The sequence below is a fragment of the Lactuca serriola genome, chromosome 4 (assembly GCF_051521515.1).
Source record: "Lactuca serriola cultivar US96UC23 chromosome 4, Lser_US96UC23_V15, whole genome shotgun sequence".
NCBI lineage: Eukaryota > Viridiplantae > Streptophyta > Magnoliopsida > Asterales > Asteraceae > Lactuca > Lactuca serriola.
This window is the reverse complement of record NC_136411.1, coordinates 15,743,569-15,766,654: the sequence shown is the minus strand read 5'-3', so window position 1 is coordinate 15,766,654 and position 23,086 is coordinate 15,743,569. Positions and strand designations below refer to the sequence as shown.

General features: G+C 32.9%; 2 protein-coding genes across 2 annotated transcripts; one reads left to right on the top strand and one right to left on the bottom strand.

Annotated features, from left to right (window-relative positions):
* Positions 1-1,767: 1,767 nt before the first annotated feature.
* LOC145101077 (uncharacterized) lies at positions 1,768-2,507 on the bottom strand. The gene has a single exon (XM_079038240.1). It carries the CDS (start codon positions 2,454-2,456, stop codon positions 1,992-1,994), a length of 465 nt encoding a protein of 154 aa, XP_078894366.1. The 5' UTR covers positions 2,457-2,507; the 3' UTR covers positions 1,768-1,991.
* A 13,654-nt stretch (positions 2,508-16,161) lies between these two features.
* Positions 16,162-20,976, top strand: LOC145098068 (uncharacterized). Its single transcript, XM_079035744.1, has 6 exons — positions 16,162-16,605; positions 19,457-19,503; positions 19,579-19,748; positions 19,884-20,437; positions 20,509-20,589; positions 20,704-20,976. Exons 1-6 carry the CDS (start codon positions 16,162-16,164, stop codon positions 20,974-20,976), a joined length of 1,569 nt encoding a protein of 522 aa, XP_078891870.1.
* Positions 20,977-23,086: the final 2,110 nt, after the last annotated feature.

The following is a 23,086-nucleotide window of genomic DNA, read 5'->3' as shown; positions in this document are numbered from 1 at the left end:
ACTTTCGTTTAGATAAATAAGGCTAAAAAGTCCTCCATCATAAATTCACTATTTACGTCTCCCGGTGCCGTGTCGGTTCCGACGCGAAACTCCGACGGGTCATAACTTCTTCGTTATAACTCGGATTTCGGCGTTCTTTATATGCACGGAAACCTTGTGACATATTCTACAACTTGGTTAAGATTATTTATTCTAAATAATATTTTGTCGAAAAGTCGTTTTCGACTCCTATTGCCTCTAATTGACTAGCCCGGATCTACGGGCGTTACATAACGCCGTTGTAACGAGAGCATCACTGGAAATATAAAAATTGTCTGGTAGCATGGAAAGAGCAATACACAAGTGGTCATCACGGATCATCTTCGTTGGTTTAAGAGGTTGTTGCTTCTCAAGATTTATGGATTTGGCATGCATTTTTGGAGTTGCAGGTTCCAACAACGACGTCGGCGTTCTTGATTAGTCGCCAATATTCGACGATCTTTTGAATGGAAAGGCATGGATGCTCATTTCACGGTGAATGGAAACGAATACAAATATGGGTATTACCTTACGGATGAAATATATCCTCAGTATTCCACATTCGTGAAGGAATTCCGACACCCGGTTGAAGAAAGAGACAATTTTTTTAAAAGAAGACAAGAAGGAGCACGTAAGGATGTGGAACGTACTTTTGGAGTGCTGAAGGCGAAGTGACATATAGTTGAACATGCAACACGACCACTGCATTTAGAAACTCTAAGATATATCATGTATGTCTGTATCATAATGCATAACATGGTAGTAGAAGATAAATGACGAAATATTGCACACTATATCTCAACAGAGCTTAGACACGTTCAATTTCAACCATGAACATAGTATTTGCATAGACACATTCAGGACGCAAATAAAAACAGACCACTTCGAGAGGACTTGACGGATTTTATATTTCATGGTAACGATAACGAATAGCGTTTATTCTTAAAAAAAATATTTTTTTTAACGAATAGCATTATTATTATTATTATTATTATTATTTTGAATTTGGATGTTTTGTGTGATGTAATTTCTATGTTATTTTTAATTTTTGAAACTTATTTTTATTCTATGTTATTTATAATTTTTAAACATTATGTTTTATTTAAAATATATTTGTTTAAATTAAAAAAAAAATTCGAAAAAAATAATAAAAAAGAAATTAAAAAGTGGAAAAAAATTGATGTTATAACAAGATGTAACATGGTGATAATTTTTTCCACTTGATGTTATACCATTATTGGTGATGTGGCATGTAAGGTGGCATCAAAATGATATTATGACTACTTGTCCACACTCAATGCTTTAATTCAATATGCCACATAGCATATTTTTAATTTTTTCAATTAAATTTAAATCTACTTGACAAATTGTGGTTTTTTTAGCTTTGTTATTAAATTATAAAAAGAAAAATCTAATCTAAAAATAAAATAAAGAAACTTAAATATCTCCATAAATTCTCAAGTAATTTGTCAATTAATGTATTAAATTCAATTCAATTTAAAATTTTCGGTTTATCTTTTTTGAATTCGCAATAATTTGTAAAATCTGAAAAAAATTGGTTTATTCACAGCCAATATTGATAATCTTTCCAAATTTAATTTTATATATTATTAAATATATAATGCTTAATAAAATATAGTAATTTTTTTTAAAAAAACTTGTGTATCAAACTGGTCTAATATTTTGACGACGGCCGACGGGGCTTTTTAATATAATGCTAAATAACTGAACATCAAATGAAGACACGAATAAAGAAAAAAAAAAAAAATCATCATATAAACAAATAAATATAATAAGTAGTCATGCACATTCTTTTCTTGTAAAAGTTTTGAATAACCTAAGGGATATTTTAGTGCTTGAGGTTGCAAAATGAAAATCTCAAAACTTTTATCCATTTCTTTTTCAACCTCACTCATTTCATCCACATCCCCCAACATAATCTGTTTTATCACTTCTAACCCCCCAAAAGAAAACTATTGCATAAAAAGTTCACTTTGCAACAGAGTGTAATAATTAGCAGCCTCATCTTCAAGCTCCCATAACCCATCACATAAAGCCAACGAAAAATCCCCGTATTCTTCTCCGGCTATATCATCACCACCTCCGCCACAGACACCAACTTCCCCATCGTCTCCGCCATCCTCAACCCTGCTGGGTATACCTAGCTCATCGTCGGAAGCTTCAAACAGGTGTCTAATAGCCCTTTCTTTCTCATCATCTTCTTCGACCAGTTCTTTCTTTATGTTTGAGGCTGAGGCGTTATCTGGTTGTTGGGTGAAATAAAGAAATGGGTCGGAAGAAAAATTTGTGAAGAAATCTGATAAATCTTGCAAAGTTTCTTGTTGTTCATTAATGTAAGAACTTCTATGGCGTTTTGTATTTTCAATTTGAGAGTCGCCGTCATTTTCGTGGTGGCGTTTGGTGTGTGCTTCCGCCATTGAGTTGCAGAAAGGAGGGAAAGGGAAGTGTGATATGAGGAGAGAGAATAAGGGGGTGAAAGCATTTATATAGAGGGTAGGGGACATGGTGGTCAAATTGGATTTTTTGGAAAATAAAATATTTAAAGAATTATTAAATGCTTACGTAGACCACCCCCGAGAAGTTAAGACCATCCATATCCTTGAAATATCTATCCGTCAAATACATTAGGCTTTTAATCGGGAAGTTATTCGTACATAACAATTTTTTTCCATATATAACAATTTTTACTTTAAAAGGTTGTATTGTACAACTATATAATGCATGGATTGTTGTTTATGGTAAAAAACTGTTATGTACGAACCACTTCCCTTTTAATTGTTCCACATCACTATTTTCAATAAGGTCCACATCAATGCAATAAAAATCATGGAAAATACAAATCTAGCAAAAAATTTTAATTAAATATCAAAAAATAACAAAAAAAAACTACTTAACCAAAAATAGTCCACAAAATAATAGTCAACCTACACTTGACTACTCTTTTCCGCAGTTGACTACTCTTTTCCCCTAATTGGCTACTGTTTTATGGGCCCGTTACTTTTTCGTGGTTCATTTGCCCAAAGTATATAATGTAAAATTTTTCAGATTAACTCATTTGTTCCTATTTTTTTTGTTGGTTTGATTACTTTTTTCTCTCAATGGAGCACCCGAAGAACAACCAGGTTTGTCTATTTTTCATCAAAATTTTACCGTGTTTGTGATTATGAGTATGTTTTGTATATGGAGTTAAGTTTTTTTTTTGAAAAAAATCGAAAAAAAAAATATAAAACCCTCGGTTTCATACAAAACCTACGGTGTACAAGTGCCCAATGCACAGATTGTGCAGTGTCGACTACGAAATCTTTTTTTAACAAAACAGTAGATTAAACCCCAAAACCGTAACTTTTTTGACAAAACAATAGATTAAACCCCAAAAACAGTAGACTTAAAAAAAACGTATTTTTTTCCTAAAACCGTAGCTAAACCGAGAGGAAACCGTAGTTTTTAAAAACTACGGTTTTGTTTCTTAGAAATGAAAAAAAAAAAAAAATATACAAAACACGAAACAGTAGACGAATTGGCGAAACAGTAGACGAATATAGAAACCTACGATTTCGTGGGCTATATTTCGACATTTACTAATTTTTGGCTAAAAATTACTAATCAGCTCCTTAATTTGGCTAGATTAATAATTACCCTAAAAAATACTCTCTCATGATAGATGCCACTGCCACATCTACAACTATTTAATTAATCAAAAAATTCTTTATATATTATATATTAATTTATAATTTAAGTATTACAATATATGTTATAATAAAAAAATTTATTTTTATGACATAAACATACTAAAAGGTTGAGAACGCGAGAACGGATCTCATCTATCTATTATCTTAAATCTAAGGCTATAATTAATTAGAAATTTTGTTATTATTAAAATGTTTAAATTCAATTAATTTGAATTAAAAATAAGAAAAGGGTATCATGGTAAATAATCATTCTCTTATTTTAAACAACTCCTAAAATCACTCGGTCTCTCCCCCACGGTTTTCTCTCATCTATTCGACCGCTTCCCACTGCTCCTTTTACATTGATTTCAGAATGAGCCCACTCTGTTCCACCATCTTCTCCACCGATATCTCCATCTTTTGTACCATTCTCCTATCTTCTTAGTAACATCATCTTTATCCCCTAGATCCGAGCCCTAATTAATGAAACGACAATAATAGAAGATCAACAAGGATCTCAAGTCCTCACTCCTCCTCCGCCTCAGCCACTGTGATAACCCTAGATAATCACGGGTTCTGCGATCAAAATCAAGAGAGATTATAGGTCAATAGATCACACAAAGGTATATCGGTCTCCGATTACTCAAAACCTTGATGCGAATACAGTTGTTCTTTTGTTCAATTTAGTTGATTTCAATGAATGTTAACAATGGCTGCCAAACTGAAGCTATAATTTGTATCGCTGAGATTCGAAGGAAACCCTATAGTTTCCGCCTTCTGTTTTTTTTCTTTATTCGGATGTTTCATTAGGGTTTCGTTGGGTTCAAATTTTAACGATGGCAACCTCTTTGAAATCAATCCATCCTGATTGGCTTCAATTTTGTGTTCATTCTCCAATTGGGATCTTGTATGAAGATGAAACTTGGAAGACCTCTTTGAAATCAATCCATCCTGTTTGGCTGCTTGTTTACATATTTAGTTGCAATTGGTGGCATGAGCAGTTCTTCTTGCTAATATGATAACTGTTGGACCCGATGTACTTTTCTTTTACACTCAGTAAGTTGTTACAAGTCACAAACCCTTTATGTTTCAATTGTAATCTTATATGAATACAATGTCAAATGTCTTATTTGCAGTTAATCATCAATGAATACTCCATAAGGCTGGTTCGAGAGGAGCAAGGAAAGCAGCCACGACAATGCAGGTGAGGGGAAAAAGCCAAGAGGCGGTTGCCTCTTTTGATTTCATCGGAAACACAACCCCATCCTGGTGGTTATTCTTGGCAGGGAACGAAGAATAAGAAATGATAATTTTTACACTATTTTTATTTTGTATTTATTTATGAATAGAATGTATTCATTTGTGAATATCAGTGTATTTATGTGTGAATGACTATTTAATTATACTTAATTGTTTCTTTAACATTTTTGCAGGTCCAATGAATAAACATGCATATAGTGGGAGGTGAGAGATTTACCAAATGAAACATTGACGCCAATAGATTTCGGAAGGAGCGCAAAGATGTTTTATTCATTTATGATTGTAATTGTAGTACTAGTTTCCATATCAAAAAAATATATATTGTAACTTATTCATTTACTATTATAATTATATTCTTATATGAATAGAAATGTGTTTTATTTACATATGAGTATCATTTTAGTTGATTTTATAATCTTTTTTTCGGGTTTTATTCTTTTACGACTTTACAAGTGTATTCATAAATACATCTAAGTTAATTCATTTATAATTTATAATTTTATTCATTTTAAAATGAAATGTATAAATCCTTATTTATGAAGATATTTTTAAAAAAAAAAATAAATGAGGTAAACCGATAAATTATTCATTCTCTGTATATTTGATTGCTAAAAATGAAACATAAAAATGAAAAATGAAATGAAAAAAAAAACGCTTTTTTATATAGAAATTAAATCATGATTTTATTAATTATTGGTTCATTAAAAGAATAGAATCTAAAAAATGAGATATTTTGGGTAATTGTCATCATAATCACTAAAATTTAGGAAATCATAATTTAATTAGATGGTAAAATTTCATTTATTCCCTCTAAAAATGATTGGTCTACAACTGTTCTTGCGTTCTTAATCTTTTAGGTGTTCTCATTTGATCATCTCCCTCTCTCTCTCTCTCTCTCTATATATATATATATATATATATATATATATATATATATATGAGAAATTGTCAGAAAAATCTCAATATTTTCAGGAAAGTTACACTTTAGTCTCAAGATTTTTTTTTGAACATTTAAGTCCCGATTATTTCATTTTGGCTCAAGTATCGACCCGTGCAGTGCTGTAGCTAACGCGTTAAGTATCCTGCCTGGGGAGTACGTTCGCAAGAATGAAACTTTAAAAAAAAAGTCCTTTATTTTCTTCTAACAAAAAATGACATATTATCATGTTTTTACAAATAATCGAGACTTAAATGTTCAAAAAAAAAATCTTGGGACTAAAGTTTAACTTTTCTGAAAATATTAGTTCTGACAATTTCCTTTATATATATATATATATATATATATATATATATATATATATATATATATATATATATATATATATGGGGGTTTTGTATTATATATAATATATAAATAATAAAAATAGAATAATGTTTTATTTGCAAGCCTTGCAAGTGTTGCAAGAGATTGGTCTACATGGCCTTTGATTTTCATTTGCAAGACCAATTTGCAAGCCGATGTCGGTGCTTTAAGAAAAGTACGGACGTAATAGGTAAAAGTTTAAATGTGATATTTTTTTATCCATTGAAATATTCGTTACATAAGCCTAAGGATGGCAAAATAAACATGAAGCTAACGAAGAAATCTGAAATATGTTGATATTGGATGGAATCAGTTAATTTTATTAGGTAACGGGTGAATTTTTTTATCGGGTTCGAAGTAAGGAGTGAGATATATTTGTCCCGCAACTATATATATATATATATATATATATATATATATATATATATATATATATATATATATATATATATATAGGTAAAGGTTCATTTAAAACCATATTAATTTTGTGAGACATGGGGACAAGTCCTAGACACTCATTTTGGAGATCAAAAAAATAAAAATAAAAATCATAAAACGCAAAATAATAGGAAAAATCCAAAAATTATTTTTTTTAATATTATTTTCGTTAATTAATTTAACAAAAAAAATTAAAAAAATAAAATAGATCACCGTTTTTTTTAAAATATCAGTGGAATATTCTAATAAAATATTACACTGTAAATAATCAAATCGAATTTTTAGAATGTTAGAATATTCTAATATTATACTAAAATTGGTGGATGTTAAAATATTCTAATATTCTATCTGAATTTTTAGATTTTTTAGAATATTCTAATATTCTATTAGAATTTTTTGAATATTTATAGTTTAATATTTTAGTAGAATATTCTGACATTCTAAAAATTCAATTTGAATACTTACAGTATAATATTATTTTTTTTCAGAAACTTTCATTTATTTTGCATTTTAGAAATATTTTTTTATCTCTAAAATGAATTGCTAGGATTGTGTCTCTATGTTTCACATGAACCTAACCCTATATATATATATATATATATATATATATATATATATATATATATATATATATATATATTAGGTAAGTCGGCAAGGCCCATGTTAAGCACGAGCCGAGAAGGGAGATTTTGGTATTTAAAATGATTAAAGTAGAAAGTTATAAATACGTTGATTTTTCAAAGTGCGATATTTTGATATCCCTGTGGTGAATACTCCAAAATTGGCATAATCAATAAAGAAATGCAAATGCATTTTAATGGTGATTAAGAAATTAAAATACATTGTCGATGTTGGTAAAAAGTGTAAAGAATAATAGAACCAAGTGATGTTGCTATTTTTGGCATTGCAATTATCAAGAACAAAATGAAATTATATTCATGTGGCCTTAAAATAGTGTACTATGAAAGTTCTTTTAAAATGCCAACAAAACCAAAAAAGTGAAAGTATGTTGTTATATAATAAAGAAATCAAGAAAAGTTGTTGCTAATATTACAAGTTAACCTTTTGATCACCAGAAAAACAATGCCTTGATACGAATACAATTGTATGCGTAGGGTTGTAAATTTCAATACAAATAAATTAAAGTATGATGCTATATCTCGCATTAGTCGTAATAAAAGTGAATAACCGAAGTATTGATTGAATGTCTAAATGAAAATGGGTAAAAAAATCAGCACAAAAAAAATCCATTCAAAAATAATGTATACAAACAACATGAAACAAATGAATAAAAACCAACATGAAAGTAAAACGTTGTGTATTTTGCCATAAAGGAACACTCCACTTTTAACAAAAACAACTACAAATTAAAAATGATAAAACTGGCACCAACAAGTCAACCTATTTAAAATTGTATTGTACATTTCATTGGTACTAAAAAAATGCTTTTTCAAAATCAATAGTAAACTCGGGTTTAGTACCAAGCACTCTACAAAACTGAACAACCAACTAAAGGGTCGTTTGATAGTTGTTAACTAGGTTAGAACTAACTGAGTTAGAAGTTGACTGAGTTAGAAGTTCTGACCGAGTTAACTTCTGACTGAAACTTGTTGTTTGATTTTGCGTCTGACTCTTTATGCAAAATGACTATATTACCCTCAAACAACATTTATTATAATAAGTCCTTTATAATTTACCATTTAATCGATAACACTGCATTTTTTATTAAAACATTTAAAATGATCAAAATAATGTAATTTACAAAATGATGTAATTTACAACCATTCTTCAAAAAGATGCATATAAACATATAACACAGATACAAAATGATGTAATTGACTTCTCTTTTCCACCCTTCAACCTTAACCCTCCAATACAACCACCATTTCTCCACAATTATCTCCACCATATGCAGCATATACCACCACACACTACAAGAAAAATAGTCTTTTACGACGCGCAAACCACGACACTCATTGATTTATGTTACGCAAAAGAGAGTGACGTTAAAAAAGTGTCATCTCTTCAAAAAATTTAAGGATTTAGGTCATGCATTATTACGTGCCCTTAAGTTAGCGTCATACGAGAAAAAATTAAAAACACGGAGGGCGTTGTATCTTAAATGGGCGTCCTCTATGAGTGTCGCTTTATAATTTTAATGAAAAGCGAGTTTAGTATATAGGGGGGGGGGGGGAAATGAAATCCCTAAAATTTTGAACACCTGCCTTCTGTTTTATCCTCCACTTTCCTTCTTGCCCTAATTACGATCCTTTCTTCCCCCTCCATACATTCGACTGCCACCTTGCCTAGTTATCGGCACTCCTTCCTTTATTCCTCACTTGCCTTCTTCTCCTGACAATATCTCAAGAAGTACAACTCTGAAAGCGTACAAGTCGGACTTATGTGTCGGAACTCCGGTAGACTGAAATTCAGGCGACATGTAGCCTCGTGTGCCCTAGAATTTCACGAATCTTGAATTTGGCTTACTTGAATCTCGTTCCAAGCTGCTATTGGTTTCACCACAGAGTTCCACCGTTCCAAAATCACATATTTTCGTGTTGAGTGACTATGATTGGGTTACAATTATGCTTGAGCCGAAGATTGGGTTACAATTATGCTTGAAAGTGTGAAGAACGTACATGCTCCATCTACTTCTATCCTAGAGCCGACGATTTAGGGCCTTACAACTTCTCATCCCACACAACACCGACGATTTAGGGCCTTACAAGCCCTAGCTTGGATTGAACTAAGGTATGCTTTCCTTCTTGCTCCGGTTGTTATGGTTGCATAGATGGTAGTTGTAGTGGTTGTCATGGTGCTCATTACCATCTTATGATTGTCCAGTTTAATGAGAAAAGTCGATGCTATGAGTGTTTTGGTTAGTAGGATTTTAAGATTTATATGATTATAAGTTTATTCAAAACAAGTTAATTTATTGGTTCTTATTCATCTTGAATACAGTTAAAACTTGAATCTGTTGGTTATTATTCATCTTGGTGGTTGTTTGCTGAGGCTGGCACTTGTGAATCACAACGAAGAGCATCATCAAAAGGGCTAGGGCTTCTAGCTCGCCTTGGAAATGATATGTTTACTGCCAGATTGGTAAATTTTTGATATTGTTATTTATTTCATTTTAGAATGTGTTAAAAATCTCATGATCCATTTATTAATTTGTTTTGACTAGACTCGATCACTGCTTAATGATGTAACTGGCGCACCAGAGCATTATTGTTGGATCAATTGCTCTAGCTCTTGGTTGCATCCGTCGCAGGTATTTGTCTTTTTATGTTGTGTCCTTTTTAGTGAAGATTTATAATTCTCATGTTGGATCATAATTCTTGTTCATTTCGAGCCTTGATTCATATTGGTATGAACCTCCTTATCATTTCTTACAACTTGATTCATAACCTTGTTCTAGTTTTATGATTTCATGTTCACTTCTACTCCTTATTTGATTTGTATCTCTTTTGTTATTTGCAAAGAATTGTATGTTATACATCATCTCAAGATCCTATCTTCACCCCATGTATGGTGGATGATGGATCTAGGGGATTACATGTTGCAAAAGATCATGGAAACCCTAAAAGGGAGAATGGTGATTGTATGTGCTTTATGTTTATTTTCATGTTGATTATTATTACATTCTTGTGGCTAAATGAAATACTAATGATACCTAACCCTTTTTAGTACCACCATGATCATGGGGACTAAACTGGGATGATGAACACATCTAAAAATGTGTTTCAAAGGGAGAAGGATGGATAAGCCAAAAAGGAATCACGGGTGGCTACGATTCTGTTTTCCATCAGATCTATAGTCATTTTGTAAAAATCATACCTTGAGCTATAGAACTCAAACGGACCCCAAACTAGTTCCCAAAGTTCACAAATTGATTTGGCTAACTTTCTTAAGCATGCCAACCTCACTGATAAGGAATTTATCTATGGGCAAGAATGGCATCTTTGCTGTTAGGTCTGATCTGGGTCTGTTCTGATATGTCATTTTGTTTTCATCATTTCTAAGGCTTGGAAAAGGATCCAGAGTTATTCCAAGTTTCTATATGTTCCTAATATTATGAATTTAAGATCTGGAGCAGATGGGGTGTTATTTCCAATTATAAACTGGTTAGAATGGATCCACACTCCAGATCAGTGGGCAGTCACCAGCTTTTACTAGTGCTGTGATTGTCCACAATATGAATTTTATATCCGGAGCTTGGGAAATGATTTTCATTCAATTCCAACTCTGAGAATTTCACTTGTATGTTCTTTATTTCTCTGAATTTTGGTTTGGACGAATTCTACTCACAAGTTGGCTAGAATTGGCCAACCTCACTTGACTGTCTTGTTGGAGACAGAAGTGATACACCTTTTTGTAAAATTCATATTTAAATCATCCTTTGGAGTTAGAAGGAGTTCTTTATAGTTATGGAATCCTGAATAATCATAGTTTCCTATAAAATTTAGTTAAAGCTATGTTTCTGTTTTAGATTTTGGAGTAAATCTGTTTTGAACAGCAGGTCTGTTTTAGAGACCTTGTTGTGATTACTCTTTTCTCAACTCATAGCTTCATTACTTCTCCTTTCTAACATTTAGTCCTTCTAAGATGGGTTTTAAAAGTTTAAAATTTTTGCAAAAATTTAGGTGTCATTGTATTTGCTTTCTTTTTGTAATAATGAAATGTATTTGGTGTTGTAGGAACAATAGAGTGCAAAATCATGGTGCATGTTTCCATTTAGTTGACTACACTTGAAAAGTTCAAGATATTAATAAAATGAGATGCATATTTAGAAAACCTTCATCTCAAAAAATGTAATCTAGCCTTTCAAATGTGATAGTTGGTTGTACTTGATAGTTGGCCAACATCAAAAGCTGTGTAGTTCCAATGAGAAAACGTGTCCGTTTTTCAGAACCTGAAACTATTCACACAAAAAAAAAACCCGAGTCACATTCTAATCTGATACCCCATTTTTTTTAAACCTATAAGTCTTTTAAAATATGAAACGAGGAAAGATTACGTAGAAAACTATTTATAATATTTTATAATTTTATATCTACATTTTGTTACAATTACATTTTAAAAGCATGAATTTATAAATGCAGTTCATGAACGCTTTTGATAGAGCTATGAACTTCCTTGATAAAAAAATTTCCTTCCACTCATCAACCAATCAGATTGTAAGCAGCACAGAAGAAGATGACAAGGTACACCATAATAAAGACTGTTTATTAGATTCTTTATGATTTGTATTTAGTTTAATCTTCTATCCAGACCAAATTATCCTTGAAAGGACTTATTAATGATCATCACTTTTGGCATCCTGTGAAATTGTTCATAATTGGGCTGTTAATGTTCCTGTTTGTTTTTTGTTTTCATTTATGCAGGTAATAATCTTGTTGAAAGGACTTATGAATCAGATGTTAATGGTAACAAGTTTAACACTCGAGTGCATACGATCAGATGTTAATGGTAACAAGTTTAACACATGTGTCTTTGTTATACATATAGATTAGGAAGATAGATCCGACTTTAGACATGGAGACTGATGAAGGAGACAATTACACACATATTCCAGTAAGAAACAGAGTTGTATGATTATTTGCTAGTTTTATAGGAATGTATAACCCATGTTAGCAATGTATTATTTTTGTTTAACATTTTAATGATTCTTTGTATGACATATTATAATTTGTGAAATTTATTTTATTTTTTGAGTATGAAATTTTATTTTATATTATGCAATGGATTTTTTTTTGTATATGGTATTTTATTTTTATTATGAAAAATTTTAAATGCAAACTTAATTTAAAAATTAATAAATATATAAATTTATTTTTTTTAAACATTTAAATTTACGATACGCAAAAATGTGTGTCATCTTCAGTTATGACATGGCCTTTCTTGACAAGGGTTTTAATGATACGCATTGCATGTCGTAAATGCGCGTCGTCTATAGACAGCGCGCAAAAGCGTGTCGTCTCTCGTTATGACAGGGCTTTCCTTGACGCGCATTTGCGCGTCGTCTGAGCATTTTACGACACGCATTGCGCGTCGTAAAAGGCTGTTTTTCTAGTAGTGACAAAAATGCGATCTACACTTATAGCCACAGTATTGACCAAAGTCTCACCATCCTTCCAAGGCTCTCCATAGACAACAACCTTTGCATGATCTGGCTGTATTAATGGATTATTCAGCTCCAAGCTCTTGCTCCCTATTTTGATTTTCAAAAAATCTCTTAATAAATGTGAAAAATACATCCAATAGCAATTGAGTATGCACATCAAAATTCGGCATATTATATATTCATGTTAGTTTTTCCTCTTTAGATGAAGTTGCATAATATGAATAAAACGGAAAGTTGAAAGATCTTGTAGAACAGATTGCAATATGTTGTTTTGCATAATTGAACTCTAACCTAAACAATTCTTTCATCAACATTAATTAATAAGAATAATTACCTCATATGTACCTTATTGATGAATCTCGTCTCAATATGATGTTTTACCAATATTCCCAAGTGTTTGTCCACTACCTGTGAAAAATTTACGATCTTTAATCTAACAAGCTATTTACTGATGAAATTCATGTCGTTGTAATAGTAAGGTCTTGTAACAAGCTACTTACCGATAAAAGAAAATGCAAACTTTCAGTTCATGATGATCAATTGCGTCAACAAGAAAATACATCTCAATCTTCATTGATCATCAATTTTGTACGCTCAATCATCAATTTCATCATCTAATCATTCATCCACCGATTGAAAAAATGAACAATAATCAAATGAGATGAAGAAAATAAGATTGAAGTTGAATGCATACATGGAATCGAGGGTGGAAGAAGAAATCTCTCACCTGCAAAAATTAAAGGAAAAATTAATTAACATCAGAGGGAGATTAGGAATTCATGGCTCTGTGATTGAAATCAAGGGTTGAAGAAAAAAGCCCTTATATGAGGAAGACGAAGGCACAACGGAGGAAGGCGTTGACGCAGGTGGAGGGAGGAGACGTCGAAGGAAGGAGGCTACAGGCTTGGAAGGGCCGATGGAGGAAGGGAGCGTTTATGATGTCGTTCCCGATAGGGACGTTCAAGGGTAAAGTGGAGAGATTTTCAGTCAGACTCTTTTTCACTCATGACCGAATCAGAGAAATTTCTACGACCGAATCAGAGATTTGGACTGGGTGAGACGTCTTTAGCCCTTTATCAAACGGTATGACTGGACTGAGTCAGCCAAAAATGCTGACCGGACTCAGTTAGGTACATATCAAACGGACCCTAAGTGGTTTATATATTGCAGACACCTTACAACCATCATATTTTAAAGTTTTAGGCCTTGAATATAAAAAATTTGCAATAACTTTGCACAAAATGTCTTCTTCTAGCAAATGTGAAGAATATCACCTCCATTTTGTACAAGAATAAAATATTATTGGTGGTTAAAACCACAAATTTCTGTCAGATTAGTTACAATCTTCATTCGTGTTGATTTCTTATATCCATCATAATCACTGCATAACCCAAAATTGGAAAAGATAAGAAAATGATTGTAGTTAAAATAATTTTACAGCTTCAACAATTGATGCCTAAAGAGGAACAATCCATTAAAATTAAATCAATTTGACAAAGAATTTCAAGAAACATAAGTAGTTCTAATGTGGGTTGTTATTTAAAACTGCAAATATCATTTTTATAACAAATTAATAGATTATTTTTTCTAAAATGAAAATAAAATTCTCCTTAAGTTGAAAAAAAAACCTTGGAAGTAACTGTAATAATATGATTTTAAATCATGGTGAATTAAAAAAAGAAAGTTTTCAAAGCACTTTCAACGATCTAATTGTACTTATTGATCAAGTAGCCATTATGATAACTTATTTGCATCACGTATGGTCATATTATTTGATTATCATCATGCTCCAATGGGATGCAGACGTCACCTGCTACCATGAATTACCACCATAACCTCTCAAAATTTATGAAACACGAAAAAGAAAATGTAAATTAAACCTTTATGATTACACAAGAAATATGTTTCAATGGAAATAAACATAATTGGGTGAGTCCAAAGATATAACTTTTTTAATTTTTAAAGCTAATAAATTGTTTTATAATAAATTATAAAAAAATGTTTCTAAAAGAAATTGTTCATCGGACATCCTAGAATGGGATAATGTCACTGTAGCACATGAAACTTTTACATTAGGCTAATTTGGCCATTAAAGTTTTTTTTTGGTACATTAGACCACTAAACTCGTAATTGACCTATTAATTTAGTCATTTTATCTACTTTTAAACGGTTTCCCGGTTGACATTTTATATATGTCAATTAATATATATTTTTTGTCTAATCCGATGCCACGTGAAATATGCCACGTCAATTAATGATATACGAAGCTTAAAGCCTTTCGTATTCAGCTATCGAACTTCACTTGTCTTCATTATTCAACTATAAAAGAAACTGATTTAAGATTTGTGAAGCTTTCCTGTGATCGAGCTGAAGAAACAAAGAAGTCACAACAATGACACAATCAGAACCTAATGGAGTGTTTCCGATGGTGGAAATCAAATACCAAGGGGTATTTAATCAAAATCCTTTCTCTTACACTGGTGGTGTTAAAACCATCTTCAATGACATCGACTTTTCTTCTATGACTTATTCTGAGTTTGTGACCTTCTGTGAACATTTCATGCAAGAAGAGTGTAAAAAGTTTTTCTACTGTGAACCAGGCAATTCCCTGATGGAAGGGCTTAATCCCATTTCAGATGATGTGGAATATACTGCTTTTATTTTTTATGCTTATTGGGGTTGGTGCTGATGGGTGGCTTGATGATGAAGATAATGATGATGGTGAACATGAGTCTTGTATTAATGGTGAAAATGAAGATAACATAGATGAACTTAGGAATGTTGCCTTTGAATTTAATGAGGATGTAGTGCATATGAATAGGACATCAAATGATTCTTTCTTGAGTAAGTTATGTGTTGATGATGAGGAGGATAACAACATTGTAGATGATGATAATGGAAGGGAAGTTGAAGTTAACAGTTAAAGTCATTCCATATTTAATAAACTATTACACTGGAAAAAACAAAAACCAATTCTAGGGATGAAATTTAAGGGTCCAGGGCAAGTAAAATCAATGTTGTGCAACTATGCTATAGCTAATGGATATCAATTGTGTTTTGAAAAAAAAATGATAGGAAAAGACTTTTGGTGAGGTGTAGCAAGGGTGCTTGCACATTTAGATTATGGTCTTCTTGAATGATTGATGAAGAGAGTTTCCAAATCAAGTCACTAAAAGCTAGCATAATTGTGCTAGGAACTTCAAGTTTGGATCATTGATGACATATGCATTGATCGGGAGTCACCATACCAAAGAGATTGTACAAAGTCAGAAAATAAGTGTAAGGAAGCTTAGGGTTAAGGTAATGGCCAAGTTTGGTATCAAGGTAGTATGGGGCAATGTAGAAGAACAAAGAAGTATGCACCGAATCTTGTTGAAGGTAGCCTTGTTGAACATTATGGTAAGCTATGGTCAAATGGTCATGAGATTTTAAGGACAAATCCTGGTTCAACTGTGAAACTAGATGTGGAGGATGGTCCAGATGGAAAGAAATATTTTAGCAAGTTCTATTGTTGTTTTCAAGGATTTAAACAAGGTTGGATTGAAGGTTGTAGAAGGATAATAGGTCTTGATGGATGTTTTCTTAAAGGTGTTTGTAAGGGGGAATTGCTTTGTGCTATTGGGAGGGATGCAAATGACAAGATATATCCTATTGCTTGGGCAGTGGTTAGTCTGGAGGACAAGCAGAATTGGAAGTGGTTTTTAGAGCTTCTCATTTATGATTTGGACTTGAATTTAGGCAATGGTTTCACTTTAATGTTAGACCAACATAAGGTTAGTGTGACAACCCAAATGTTATTCCGTTACATAATCCTGTTTTCGCTAACGGAATTCGTCGCTTTATAAAAAGTTCCGTAATGTTTGGAGTCGTCAATAAATAAATATCTATTTATTTATATTTCATATCATTATTATTTGGTATAAGTAAATATAACTTGTTAAATGTTAATCCCGTTTAACAAAATAAAGTTATATTACTTTCCAACCACTTCACCCGGGTAAAAAGTTTTAACCCCGTTAAACTTTAGCATCGGGTAGTCATGTACCGGGTGCAATACCCGAGGCATATATAAAGGAAGTGAATACCACTTTGCATCCTTTTTACCACCCACACACTCTCTCTCACTACTTTCTCTCTCTAGACCCGATTTCAACTCCAAAACCGCGATTTCCGGCTTCCAAACGTAAGATATTCCTCCCTAACTTGTTCTAAACATGCATCATTGTATTTATAGCACAAAAATCATATGATTGAGGGGTAAACAAGGAGTTTACGGCCTAAGAAGCTCCTTAGGCCGTAAACACCCCAAAACATGGCCAAAGTCCTATTTTTCCTTCCTTTAGGCTTGTGTACTAATTAAGGAAATTACCTAAGAGGGTTTGGACATCAAAACACAAGTTTTTAGAGCATAAAAGAGGGTTTACGGCCCAAGCATGTTATTAGGTCGTAAACACCCTTTTTCCATGTCAAATTGTCCCAAAAACTCACCCAAGGCATGTTAGAATTAAGATATGATTTTAGGAAATGCTTAGGGCCATTAAACAACACATTTTGAGGGATAATATAGAGTTTATGGCCCAAGCATAAGCTAGGACCATAAACTCCCCCAAACAACACCAAATGGAGGTTTAAACCCCCTAAATTGCCCTAGACCTTCACTAGAAATTATATGGGATTGATTTAAGGGCCTTAGCATCCATTTTTGGGAGTGAACAAGAGTTCACGGCCAAGCCTAGGGGCTTATGGCCATAAAATCCCAAGGAGTGGCCTCTGGGCCGTAAACTCCAAGGGAGTAAGCTCTTGGACTTCCCCGTAACCCCTTTTTGGCCTTGTACAATCCCCGAGAACCACTTCTAAGCCCTAAGACCCCGAATCAATGCTAGAATATCTAAATGTTTTAATAAAAAGCATAAAATGACTAATTTCTTGTAAAAAACATATTCCATATGCTAATAGGGTCTTAAAAGGTGTACAAGTCCTTATTTGGTACCAAACGCTCAACCGACACTTTCACCCGATTTACCCGATTTACTCGGTTTCAGGTGAGTTCATACCCCTTAAATGAACCTTTCAAATGTTTTTTATATGTTTTAGGGGGGGATACAAGTCAAATATACATGTTTATGAAAATTAATCACATGTGATTCACTATCCGTAGTTCAAATCACATGTGATTTATCACTACGCCTTATAAAAGAACTTTGCATTTTCAAAACTATTTTGGCTAAATAAACTATTTTTCCAAATGTTTTCTTTGAATTATATTTTTACTAAATAAGTTTTCTTATAAAACGTAACCACACTGATATATTTATATAAGTAAGACTTGAAGGACTTAGGACCGATAGCTCGCCTTATTTCCTGTTCTTGTTTGATTGTGGACTTAGGGTAGTTGTTATCCGTCCGACTGTCGTTGATTTCTTAGTTATATATCATGTATATTAGTGTTGGATACAAGTACTTTCATCTCGTTCGATGCCTATACTACACAATTTCCAAGAACCAGATACACTAAGTTAACTATAATAGGTATAGTTAAGGTCACTACTACTCGCTACTGCCACTACTCTACATACTATAATACATACTATTATGAGACGATACAATAATAAGAGAACACACTATATACTACATAAAAGACTACTACATTATAATACAAGAGAAAGCACTAATCAGGAAGATACACACAAATTCACTACAAGATACTCTACTCGCTACATACTATGCCCAGAGTTTTCCGACAGGAAGACGACGCTACATGTATAGATCTATACGGGGCAGACACTATTACATCCGAACTGTTAACTTCAGTCCGAGCTGTGCAGGCACAGGGATGACACTACTTCACTATATTGTTCATGACCGGGAAGGTCATGGGTTACTCTATTACTCACACTATCAGTCGCATACAAGGAATACACTAACTCCACACTAAAATACTAAAACTAAAGTATAAGTTAATATCCCGAAGTAAATAAGTATCTATTACTAATGGGAGCCTGCACCACTATTACTGATAACAGGCATAACTTTTCCTATTACACTACCTATTGGAGATTCACTAATATACTTTTACAACAACCGGTTTTCAATGATGAAAATTTCATACAATTTAAAGGTTTTTCACATACGCTGTATTTTCTGGAAAATATAGGATTTTCTAGGGTTTTCTACTACTTATGAATGTGAATTGCAGCTTCTCATACTATCTGTTCTAATGCATTTTATACAAAAACTCCACTAAAACTCTTATGAACTCACCATCTTTATGCTGATACTCGTTTTCAAAATAACTTGTATCCTCAGGTCAAAAATAGACAGGTACAGGTGCAGCATTTTGGAGATGGTGGAGCATACAAGATCCATCTCTTATTTTTGTGTTACTTTTGTTGTTTGTTGAACTTTACAGAACACACTTGTAATTAAACTCACTATGTAAATGAAATGGTTGTATGTTTCTTGTTTTTACTATTATACAATTGTGATGATACTGTACATGACGTCCTCCACCCCGAAACGTATTCCGCCGTTATCGGTTTTGGGGTGTGACAGTTAGTATTTTACATAGTGATTCATTTATATTTATTTTATACTATCTGATTTAAACCTTTTGTATTAATACAGGGTTTGATAGAGGGTGTTAAAGAGTTTCTTCCATATGTAGATCACAGGTAGTGTGCTAGACAAATTTGCCAGAATTTACAGAAGAGATTCACTGGTGCCATATATCATACCTTGTTTTGGAGAGCATATAAAGCCACAACTGAGCATGCTCTTAAAGTTGTGATGAAGGAAATTGAGACATTGAACCCAGATGCCCATAAATATCTCATGGAGAAAGATCCTAAAACATGGTCAAGAGCTTTCTTTCAAGCTGGAAGGTGTTGTGATGCTGTTGAAAATGGCTTCTTAGAAAGTTTTAATGTTGTAATAGTAGATGCCAGGAAGAAGCTCATAATAACCATGTTAGAGGAGTTAAGATTATACATGATGGACATAATCTACAACATGAAATTAAAGGGAAAATAATTGGGAAATCATATTTTTCCAGAGATAAGGGATAAGGTGAATTTGCTTAAAAAAATTCAAAGGCATTATCAGGTACTACCTAGTGGATTAAACCAGCTTGAGGTAAGGGGAGTAACAGATGCATATGAGGTGGACTTGGAAAGGAAAACATGTTCATGTAGGTTGTGGCAGTTGAATGGATATGGATGTGCTCATTCTATAACTAGCATATCCTTTCTTAATAGGGATGTAGAAGCCTATGTAGACAACATGTTTAGCACAACCACATTTAGGAAGGCATACAATTACATAATTGCCCCCATGAATAGCAGTCATATGTGGCCAGATACAAATTATACTCCACCATTGCCTCTTATTAGTAGAAGGATGTCGGGTAGGCCAGCTACTAAGAGGAAGAAATCCACTACAGAGAATACAGGAATACACAAGGTTTCTCAGGCTAGGAAGAAAATCAAATGTAGTATTTGCAAGGAGATAGGTCACAACAAGGCCACTTGTCCACAGAGAATGCCCCAAAAGTTAAATGTGCAGAAACAGAAGAAACAAAAAGTTCGTGTGAAGCAAATTACAGGACAGGTAAAACCATTTAAAATTTAAATTTATTTACATATGATTTGTTACTAACATAATTATATCATGCCATATAGGGCAGTACAAGTGAACCACAACAACATGAAGAGTTTGAAATGACTCCAATTGAGACGGATAAAACTAAAAATGATATGCAAGTTACTCCTACTGATTTTGAATCTAGTAGTGCAGGGGATTTTAGTCATTCTATGCAATTTACTCCACCTAGAAGTTATGAAGGTAATGAGGGTGAATAAGTTGTTGTGGGTGAGGAAGCTGAGGAGGGTGTTGTGGGTGAGGAAGCTAAGGAGGGTGGTAATGTTCAAGAGGTTAATCCTAATGTCCAAGTTGTTGATAATGTACAAATTCAAGAGGTTGTTCATATTATCCAGGTTCAGTTGGTAAGGGTTAGGCCAATTTCAGATATTTTGAAGAGGATAAGGAGAAGAAAGCCAGAGAGAATATTGAAGCTGAAATTAGGCAAAACAATTGGTAGTGTTAATGATCCAGGAAATTCTAAAGGAAAAGTTGTTGTAATTGATTAGTGTTGATTTTTTACTTTGTGTTATTTGGATTTAAAGTATGTGTGTAAGGCTGAGGGTAATTTGGATTTAAAGTTTGTGTATTAGGATGATGGTAATTTGGATTTAAAGTTTATGTATTAGGATCATGGTCATTTGGATTTAAAGTTTATGTATTAGGATGATGGTAATTTGCTTTTATGTATGTATGGTTCGTTTCTAAGTACACTCTTGACAAAAAAGGGTATTTTGGTCATTTATGTATGGATGGTGCCTTTTTAAGTTCACTATTGAAATAAAAGGGTATTTTGGTCATTTATGTATGGTTGGTGCCTTTTTAAGTTCACTATTGACATAAAAGAGTATTTTGGTCATTTATGTATGGATGGTGCCTTTTGAAAGTATGTGCCTTTTTACGTAAATTCATGACATATGGGTTTGAATATTTCTGCATGGAAAAATTTGGAATAATGTGCATGCATGTGAATGTTTTATATGGTCCCGGATATGGTTCTATAATGGGTTCAAAGATCCCATTTTTCCATTATAAAAACACCTACTGACTACTAACTACAAATGGTCCCCATACATATAGTGTAATTCCACATGGACCACTTTCTAAATTGTTCCCAAAATGAAAACATGCACAACAACCAATTTAATTAAATATAATTGTTGGGAATACAAGCCATGCATATGTTTCAATAACATCAACATCTGATTATACAAAATGCCCTACAATTGGGACTTTCAATATTTTTTTACATTAGTTATCATATGCCCTTTCATTAGGGACTTACCACCTTACAACATAAACACATCAAGGTTGATAGCCCCAACTTGTAACTAAACGCAGCTTCAAAACATACAAAATGCCCATCATTACTGACTTTCTAGTCCGCCTTTACAAAAAATACATGGGATCCCAAAAAACAAAAGCTTACAACAACCAACCTAACTAAGTACAATCACCCCCTAACTTCAAAACACAAATGACCAAGCAAGCAAACAACAAGGAAACTATCATCCTATACCTGTCTATTACCTTCCTTGCATCATAAACTTCTTTCTCACTCCTTGCCGCCTTATACTACTCCTGTGACAACAGAAACTCCACTTCAACAATCTTTCTCCTCAAATTGTTCATCTCAGACAAATCCTCTTTAGCATCCAGTTTCTGCTTCAGAGAATATAGAAGGTTTTTGTAGTACCCTTCTGCCTGTTCTTCATCTTTCCATTCAAAGAAGCTACATTTCTTCAACCTAGTCTATACAAAGCAAATAAAATTAGGTTTTGATTCACAATCACAAATAAGCTACCTTTAATGTACTAATGAAATGGGTATGATTCACAATCACAAATCATTGTCAAAAAGCAAATAAAATTAGGGTTTTTTAAGCAAAAAAATACTAATCCACCATGATTGTCTTTACATGAAGAAACAACACAGCAAACCCTAAAATAGTAAGTTATCAAGATCAGGAGTATCGGGACCTATGCCTCCCAGGGTTTGTTATCTTCCAACACGTTCGTTCTATAGCTGGAACGCCACAATCACAAACCTCTACCCCTTCTCGCGACTGAACATGAGTTACTTGTAGCTGATTCCTTGAGGTGGAAGAGATTGAAGACATTGTTCTTCAGGACGGAAATAATCGGGGGGAAGTCTTTGACTTTTCAAAAAAGGGTAAGTAACACTTTAATGGAGGTCCGATTGAGGGTTTCAATTAATAAGCCTAGTTCGAAAAGTGGACTTCTTTGACACATAAGCATCCCACATAAGTTTATTGGACACATCAGCGTGCCACATAGGCATTGTAACCGGTAAACCTTCTAATTTTTTAGATAGTGGTGTAATTAATAGGTCAATTACGATTTTAGTGGTCTAATGTACCAAAAAAACTTGATGGACCAAATTAGCCAAACATAAAAAGTTTCATGTGCTACAGTGACATTATCCCTCCTAGAAGATGCAATGTTGGATGATAAATTAAAATAAAGAAATAACAAAGTAAATATTTTTAATTAATGTGTATTGTGTATATAAGTCTACCTGTAGATGCAATTGTGAATGAGTAAAACTTTATACAAAAGACCTGAAGCAAGAAAAGCAATGTTTGGCAATGCAAACATA

Bases quoted from the DNA above. Each gene is read 5' to 3' on its own strand.
- LOC145101077 (XM_079038240.1), bottom strand. From the start codon at position 2,456: ATGGCGGAAGCACACACCAAACGCCACCACGAAAATGACGGCGACTCT.
- LOC145098068 (XM_079035744.1), top strand. From the start codon at position 16,162: ATGGGGCAATGTAGAAGAACAAAGAAGTATGCACCGAATCTTGTTGAA. The intron at 19,749-19,883 runs GTTTTAATGTTG...ATATTTTTCCAG, and splicing joins TGAAAATGGCTTCTTAGAAA to AGATAAGGGATAAGGTGAAT. The intron at 20,438-20,508 runs GTAAAACCATTT...CATGCCATATAG, and splicing joins TGAAGCAAATTACAGGACAG to GGCAGTACAAGTGAACCACA.